Source organism: Mandrillus leucophaeus, unplaced genomic scaffold, assembly GCF_000951045.1.
Source record: "Mandrillus leucophaeus isolate KB7577 unplaced genomic scaffold, Mleu.le_1.0 Scaffold28, whole genome shotgun sequence".
In the NCBI taxonomy this organism is placed as follows: Eukaryota; Metazoa; Chordata; class Mammalia; order Primates; family Cercopithecidae; genus Mandrillus; species Mandrillus leucophaeus.
Genome location: NW_012102920.1, coordinates 3,781,118 through 3,790,098, shown reverse-complemented (window position 1 = coordinate 3,790,098; position 8,981 = coordinate 3,781,118). Strand labels below are relative to the sequence as shown.

At 50.6% G+C, this 8,981-nt stretch overlaps 1 protein-coding gene across 1 annotated transcript in view; it reads right to left on the bottom strand.

The window, feature by feature from the left end:
• The window catches only part of CACNA1B (calcium channel, voltage-dependent, N type, alpha 1B subunit), a 296,162-nt gene that overhangs the window by 20,332 nt on the left and 266,849 nt on the right, over positions 1-8,981 (bottom strand). The window contains exon 39 of the mRNA XM_011985186.1: positions 6,173-6,300. Within this exon, the coding sequence (XP_011840576.1) occupies positions 6,173-6,300 (128 nt within the window). The remainder of the gene's footprint in view (positions 1-6,172; positions 6,301-8,981) is intronic.

Here is an 8,981-nt window from a genome sequence, read left to right as displayed (position 1 = left end):
TGGAGGGAAGGGGGCGGGGAGGAAGCAGACAAGAAAACAGAGCCAGTTAATCAAAGTGTCGGATTCAAAGCCCAAAATCAAAATAAGTAAAATGAGGGATTTCTTTGCTTGGCTTGACCCCCTCCTGGCCCCCCACCCCCGAGCCTCACCTCCTCACTCCAGCCCCACGAGGGGCAGTGGGCGGGGGTGGCGTCTGAGCTAATGAACATGGAGGGGTGAGGAAGGGCTGCATCGGGGCGGCTTTGGGTTGATAATTTCTGATTTTACTCTTTTAAGAATCACAGTGAATGCCAATCAGAAAAGAGCTGGTTCACCCTGCCAGAAAGAGCTGGCAGGCAGGGTCAGGCGGCAGATGAGGCAGTGGTGGAGAACCACAGCAGAGACATCAGCTTTCCTTACGGTCAGATTTGCTTCCGAGTGAGGCTAGAGGCTACAAAGGTGGAGAATATCTGAAACAAACCGGAAAACTACAGAGGGAGCCCTGAAGCTGTAGAGCCAACACTTGACCTTGGGGCAAGTCCTGCTTCAAGCCCAGAGACGCCCGAGGCCAGCCCAGGGCAGGGCTGCTGCTGGGGGTCAGGGCTGGGTGGGAAATGGGAGACTGCAGGAGGAGGGAGGAGCTGGCGGGACATGGCCTGGGGCCACCTTGCACCGGCTCTGACAGCAAAGGGGCAGGCTGTAGGATCTGGGAACCTAAAGGCTCCGACGACAGAGTCTTCCCAAGTAGAGAGGCCACTAGGCCTGGGGCCTACCTCCAACCCTGGGACACCTGCCTGTGGGCTTGGGGTCCTAGAGACACAGCCAGATTCAGGTGGCCCAGGAGAGAAAGGGGACAGCCTCTTCCTGGCAGATGGATCTGCCCTGGGGCCTTGCCCTCCGCCCACGGTTCCAGACCAGGCACTCCTTGGCTGAGCTGAGCGCACCACTCCAGAGGCAAAGCAGGATGGCTGGTCTTTGGCCCCCACTCTGCCTCTGCCCTTTCCTCCCCCAGGGACTGGAGAGCCACTGGGTTACTGGGCTCTTTCGACCCAGAGGACGGCTGCTCCTGGGAGGCCTGTGCCCGCGCTCCCTTCCTCTGGGGCCCTCGGCCTTTGGCCTGACCATCAGCTCACTCTTGAGAGCTCGGAGGAAAAACCGGGCAAGTCGGCTGCTTCCTTGATGCAGGAGGGACCTAGCCCCCATCTCCCACCCAGCGAGCTGGTCCCAGCCATCATGGCCCAGCCAGAAAGCTTTCTGTGCACTCTCAAAAGGCTGCCTGTCCCCAGCCAGCTAGAAGGGTCAGGGGAGATTAGACAGGGAACCAAAGCGTCCAGGAGGCTGGAGTGCGGGGCAGGACAGGAGGAAAGAAAGGTGAGGCGTCGTCATTCCCAAACCAGGCAGGGAGTGTGTGCTGTGTTTGCGTTTCGGGCAGGGAAGTATGTTGGATGGAGGCTCTGAAGTTGCAAACCTTGTAGGCCAACCTACGAGGGCAGTTCTTCCCTAAGCCAACGGGTGGCGCAATACAACGCAACAAACTGTACATATCCTTATAATGAATCCGGCAACTGGAAAGGAAATGTCACAGGTTATGGCAACAAAGGCAGGATGGAGCCCGACCCGCCCGCCCGCCCAGCCTGTGATGGGAAGACCAGCCTCGCGCAGGCGTGGTGGCGGAGGTGAGGGGTGCACTGGACAGGTGGCACCTCGCCGGGGAACTGGGGCCTGGAGCTCCCCGGGAGGTGTGGCAACCCCAGTGAAATTTCCAGAGCCCGATGTGTGCAGGAGCCGTTCCACACAGAACACTGCGCTGCCCCTCCCTCTCGGTTAACTCTTCCTGTCACTCCCTGAGTGACGATGCTCCCTGGGCCTCCCAGGTCAGCCAAACCCTCTGCTGTACCACAACACAGTGGGTCTGCTTCTCTATCACAGCAACCTCAGAGGCCCACACCCGTTTGCCTCCTGACTGACCCCGTCTCCCTGAACACTGTGTCCTCCCCTAGCAGCCCTGGTCCAGCTAAGGACCTCCTATCATCGTAGGGCTGGCGTCCTCGGGTCACCACCAATGCTCCTCTCTCCTACAGTGTAGCCCCCTCGGTCCAATCAGCTCCAAATCATGTTGAATTTCCTTCTGTAGAAGGGGGAAGAAACAGGAAGCCCCACCTGGGCCTCACCAAAGGTGTTTGCTAAGGTTGTTGCAGCCAAGGGACCACCACGGGGGGCTGGACACATGTGAGACCTCCGACCCTCCCCAACTGTCCCTGCCCATCAAGCCCAGGTGAAAAGTGTGGGCCTGACACCATCACTTCTCGATTCAAGGACTGTACCCACTGTCTATAAAACAAAATCAAAGCGACTTGCTTAACCAATTTCAATGCCCTTCTCAACCAGCCTCAGCCTTCCCTGCAGCCCCTCTGCAATGCACTCTCCTCTCCAGCCAGACAGAAACCACCTGGCCTCCCTCTCCGCTCTGCCCCACCTCCCACCCCCAGCTCAATCCATCCTATTTCTCTAGTCCTCAACCCTTCCTATTAAGCTCAGCTCAAATGCCACCTTCTCTCATTCTTCAGGCCGGACGTGGCCTCTCCTTCCTCAGAAATGCTCTGGCCTTGAGCTACAGTCACCACATGGTCTCACTGCCAAGCCCGCCTGAGTGTTCTGACAGCATGTGCCTGTTTCCCCTTTGGGCCCCTGCCCCAGCACATGGCAGATGCCCAGGAGATGTTATTGGACAGATGGGTGGACGCAGAAATGAGCAGCCAGATTGCTGCAAGAAGTGTGACTGCAATTCTCCTCTCAAGTCGCCAGGCTACACACCACAGGGTTGAAGCAACAACAAAAGGAAGGTTGGGAAAAGCAACACCAGGGTGAATAGCTCCGTGCTTTCAGAATCCACCCACAGCAGGCACATGCACACTACAGGCACACACACGCACATAGGCACATGTGCACCACAGGCATGTGCATACCACAGGCACACACATGCACACATGGGCACATGCACACCACAGGCACACACACACACAGGCACATGCCCACCACAGGCACGTGTACACACAGACACATGCACACCACAGGCACACAGGCACGTGTACACCAGACACATGCATACCACAGGCACACACAGGCATGTGCACACCACAGGCACATGCACACCCACAGGCACGTGTATACCACAGACACGTGCACACCACAGGCACACACAAGCATGTGCACATCCACAGGCACACACACATGCACACCACAGGCACACACATGCACACAGGAACATGTGCACCACAGACACGTGCACACCACAGGCACACACAAGCATGTGCACATCCACAGGCACACACACGTGCACACCACAGTTGCACACGCACACACGGGCATGCGCACACACAGGTGCACATGCCATGCATATACACATCCACATACAACCACACGCATGCACACACAAACATGCAGTTCACTTGCACACATATACACACATGTGCACATATATACAATTACATGTGCACACATGAACATGCACACACGTGCGTGCCTATGTGCATGTACATGTGCACAAAACACACATGTAGACATCTGTGTGCATGCATGCACAACGCACGTGTACACATGCACATATGCACATGCACAGAGTGCATGTGGTCACATTGTGCAAACACACAACACAGCCATGTATATGCACACACATCCTGTTTGTGCACATACACAGTCACACGTGCCCACACAACTTAAGAAATTTCATAAATTTTGTTGTTCTTTCAAAGTTTCTCCCAAAGAACGAGGAGCCACAGAGTGGTCCCCTGGGAACTGACTACATCACTGCGTTTGTCATAGAGGCGACCAAAAAGGCTCTAGGGGCCTGGTGTTCTGCTCAGGAGGCAGGATCCAGACCCAATCTGCTCAGCTGCCTCTGCTGGCACCTCAGCTCGTCCTGGCCATCTTGGGCTGCGTGGGGTGAGCCCAGGCTGCTCGTGGGGGCAGAATCATGTGTTGCTGGCAGGTCACATTTGTGCTACTTCGAGGCCCGCAGGTTTTGTATATTATTTTGTGTGCTATCTCTGGGGTGAGGCCTGTATTCTGTTGCTTACTCTTCAATAAGCTCTTCTCATATCCCCGACTGCCTGTGTCTTCCAAGGATCCCTGTCGGAGACTCTGGCTTTGGTATGGTACCACTGGGCACAGTAACCAAGCTGCCATCTGGCCCAAGTCCACTTCCCGTTCTTCCTGCCTGAGCTCCTGCCGGCGGCTGACTGCGGAAGGCCCGGGAGTAGCTCATAAAGATTGGGGAACGTTGTCTTCCTCTCACCGGCCTTTGCTGATCTGCCTTTGCTCTTTAGTGCTAACTACATGCTATAAAGTGTCTCTGCTTTCTGCAACAGTCTCCTCTAGAAAAAATACACCCAGAAAAAGCGGCGACTCTCTAGACCACACAGTCAGGGTGACCTGCCTAGAACTCACCTAAATCCTGCCTGAGCTGGAGTCTCTCCTGCCCTTTGCCTAACAAGGTCTAGGTCTTCAGTGTGGTCAGTCTCCCCCAAGTCAACTGGGCTCACCTGACCACAGGTCCTGTGTGAATGTGCCTGGGCCGGTCCCTCCCAGCATGAACTAAGTATCACAGGGCAAACGTGTTGCTGCATCAGACATGACAGGGTTCTCGCAAGCCACGGAAATTGTCACATACACCGTGAAACACAGACAATCTCTACGTCTGTTCTGCACTGTGTAAACACTGTGTATTTCCCACTTAAATGAAAAGCACCCACAGAGATGCTGTGGGCCTGGAAGAGCCTGGACAGGAGAGGCCCCGTCCCAGGGCCCCCGATGCTGCCAGTGGCTCTTGTCCAGACTGGGAAGGGCCCCGTGCAGCACCTTCTGGACCCTCACTAGGAGGGTGGGGGTGCTCCGAGGAGGCTGAGTGGATAGGAGGGTGGGGAAGTCTAGCCAGGCTCCCAGGCTTTTTGTGTCTGTGGAGGGCTCCCTCTGCTGAGCTGCAGTTTAAGCAAAACCAGGCAGAACCCAGGAGCTCTGTGGACAGACAGTAGGACCTCACCATGAGGGGTCTGACCACATCCTGCCGGCCCTCCCCCAGCAAGGGCGCTGGGGGTAGAGGAGCGCAAGGGAGCCTGGGCAGGCTGGGGAGCTCAGAGAGAAAAGGCAGACCTCGGCGCCACTCACGGTTCCCTCATCCCCCTGGGGCACAGAGAGTGGTGGATGTCTATGCACTCACTCACAGCTGCTCATCCACGGTCATTTCCTGGGCACGCACTGTGAGTGAGGTGCTAGCAGGCCTCGCGGCCTTGCAGGGAGCAGCCCACAGTAGACACTGCTTGAGTGAGTGAGCGAGCAAGTAAATGAGGAACGAGAGATGGAAGGAATGGACAAATGGAAAGATGGAGAAGCCATGCTGCCTGACCTGTCTTCCTTCCCGAATGAGCTCTCAGCCCTGCTGAGATGCCGTGCTGTTCGGGACTCCCATGGATCCTGAGCTCAAACAGCTTCACCTTCTGACCCAAACCCTGCCCTTCACGTGACTCCTGTTCTGTCTGGAAAGGCGCCGCCTCTCGCCTTAGAAACAAGTAAACCTTTCCCACCATGACAGACGACAGACAAGGGTCTTGAACACACTGCAGCCTTCCTGGTAGCTCATCTGATGTCAAAAAAGTTCACCAAGCACCCACTATGTGCGGCCTGGGCTGGGGACACAGAGGTGCACGTTGGCCCCTGTCCCCAAGGGAAAGAGACCCCTAAGCGTCTTAGGGAGAATGTCCTAAAACCCCACACTGAGTTTCACAAGGACGCTATGGCTGTGCTGTCTCCACACTCTCCCACAAGCCCTCCACGGCCCTCACATGACAGGCCTTGGAAGAAGACAGTAAACTTCAGCAGAAGACCCAAGTCTCACAAACCCCATGAAAACCTTCCACGACTCCGGGTACCTCCCAAGGAACTGAACTCAAGGTCTCAAAAGACGCTTATCACTTTATGCAGCCCGGGCCACTGCGCGAAGGCACACGAGAGGGAAAAGGGAGGCGCTGCTCAGAGGAGACACCACTGCTGCTCTACACGGAACAGGACGGATCCCTGGGCCCCAAACCAAAACCTGAGGGGGTGCCTACTTGAAACATGTCCGAAGCCACCAGGCCCATCCCAAGATCTATGGGTATGGACCACCCCCAGCGACCACAGAGCACCAGGGCTCACTTACCACGCAGCTGGGTCATATTCAGCCCAGACCCGGATGAACTCGTCCAAGTGGTGAGGACCTAGGATGGAAGAGTCCCGCGTAAGGTACTCAAAATTGTCCATGATCACAGCCACAAAGAGGTTCAACATCTGCAGGACAGGAAGGAGAACAGGTAACATAGAGAGACCTCAGCCTGCCCTCCCCGCCGCCCCCCACCACGCTCCAGTGTGTGTGAAGCTCTCGGGAGAGCAGGCGTCACTCTGATTAGACCAGCGCATGCCCGACCTGCTCTCCCCACGGGAATTCCCAGGGTTCTGGAATTCCCAGGGTTCTGGAATCCACACGCTAGTGTCTTGCCTATTTCAGGCCCCGGAGTTTCTTGTCCATGACCCGCCTTCCTCTCTGTGATCACATTTTCTTTCCCTCTCAGACTGGCCTTCCACGGAATCAGTGACTTGCAGTTAACAGTTTGGACTCTACAGGCCAACAGTATGGGTTCTTATTTTAAAATTAAGTTTAAAGTCACATAACATTTTAAAATGTACAGTTCAGGGGCATTTAGTGTATTCACAATATTGTGCAACCATCTCTCTCTTTTCAAAACTTTTTTCATCATTCCCGAAGAGTACCTCATACACATGAGGTAATCACCACCCCAATTCCCGCCCCCCAGTCCCCTGGCAACCACCAATCTCCTTTCTGTTTCTATAGCTTTGTCTATTCTGGGTATTTCACATAAAGGAATCACACAGTATGATTTTATGTCTGGCTTCTTTCACTTAGTTTTATGTTTTCAAGGCTCATCCATATTGTAGTATATGTTAGTACTTCACTTCTTTTTATGGCAGAATAATGTTCCAGTGGTGATACACCACATTCATTCAGTCACGGACAGGCATTTGGGTTGTTTCTGCCTTTTGACTGTTACGATTAATGTAGCCATACACATTCATGTACAAGTTTCTGTGCAGATATATCTTTTCATTTCCCTTGGGTATATACCTAGGAGTGGAATTACTGGGTCATATGGTAATTCCATGCTTCATTTTTTTTTTATGAACTGCCAAACTTCTTCCATAGCAGCTGGTGCATTTTACATTCCTACCGGCAATGTACAACAGTTCCTCCTTCTCCACATCCTTGTCGACACTTGTTATTTTCAATTTTTAGAAAAATTATTGTTATAGCTGTCATGGTGGATGTAAAGAGGCATCTCATATGGTTTTGTTTTGCATTTCCTTAATGACCAAAGATGTTGAATATCTTTTCATGTGATTGTCTGCCATTTGTATATCTTCTTTAGAGAAATGTCTACTCTTATCCCTCGCCATTTAAAAAATTGGGTTGTTTGGTTTTTTGTTGTTGAGGTGTAGGAGTTCTTTATATATGCTGAATATTAACCCCTTATTAAATATGTGATTTGCAAATATTTTCTACCATATTGTTCTATACAATGTATTTCCACGTATTTAATAATGTCCTTTGATGTACAAAACTTTTAAATTTTGTTGTAGTCCAATTTATCTATTTTTTCTTTGGTTGCTCATGATTTTGGTGTCAAATCTAAGAATCCATCACCAATTCTGAAGTCTTGAGGATTTACCCTTTATGTATTCTTCTAATAGTTTCATAATTTTTGCTATTCTATGAGGTCTTTTATTGACTGAGAAAATGTTGTATATTGAGTGAGGTAGTGGTCCAACCCCAATCTTTTGCATGTGGATATCCAATTTTATCCATATTATTTGTTGAAAAGATTATTCTCTCCCCCACTGAATTATCATGGAAAGAAAGACAAGTCTCTCCCCCATTGGCACAAGTGTCAAAAGTCAATTGACCACAGATATTTGAGTTTATTTCTGGACTTTCGATTCTACTTAACTGGCCTGTGTATCTATCTTTATGCCAGTACCACATTGTTTTGATTACTGTAGCTTTCTAGTACGTTTTGAAAGTGGGAAATGTGTTGTTGGAATTAGTTTGCTAGTATTTTGTTGATGATCTTCGGATCAATATTCATAAGAGATATTAGTCTGCAGTTTTCTTTTCTTGTGGCATATTTGACCATGATATAAGGGTAATGCTGGCCTCACAGGATGTGTTAGGAAGTGTTTCCTCCTCTTGTATTTTTGGGAGAAGTTTGAGTGTTCATTTTCTTCTTTTTTTTTTTAACTGTAGTAAAGATACATAACAAAAAATTTTCCATTTTAACAATTTTTAAGTGTAGAGGTCAGGGGCATTAAGTATATTCACACTGTTGTGCAACCATGCATACTATCCATCTCCAAAACTTTCTTCGTATTCCCAAACTGAAACTCTATCCACGAAAGAATAATTCCTCATCCATCCTCCCCTGGAAACCACCATTCTACTTACTGTCTCGATGAATTTGACTACTATAGGTACCTCATATAAATGGAATCATACAGTATCTGTCCTTTTGCGACCAGCTCATTTCACCTAACAATGTCTTCAAGGTTTATTCACATTGTAGAATGTGTCAGAACTCCTTTTCCTTTTTAAGGCTGAATAATTATAGTCCATTCAATGTTCATACTACATTTTGTTTACCCATTCATCTGTTGATGGAAACAGGGGTTTCTTTCTCCTCTTAGCTATTGTGAATAACACTGCTATAAGCATGTTTTGACATATATCTGTTGAAGTCCCTGATTTGATTTCTTTTGGGTCTATACCAAGAGTCACTTTTATTAATCTTTTGAGGCACTGCCATACTATTTTCCACACCACCATTTTACAGTCCTACCCACCAGTGCATAAGGGTTGAAATTTCTCCACATCTTTGCTAATATTAATTAATTAATTAATT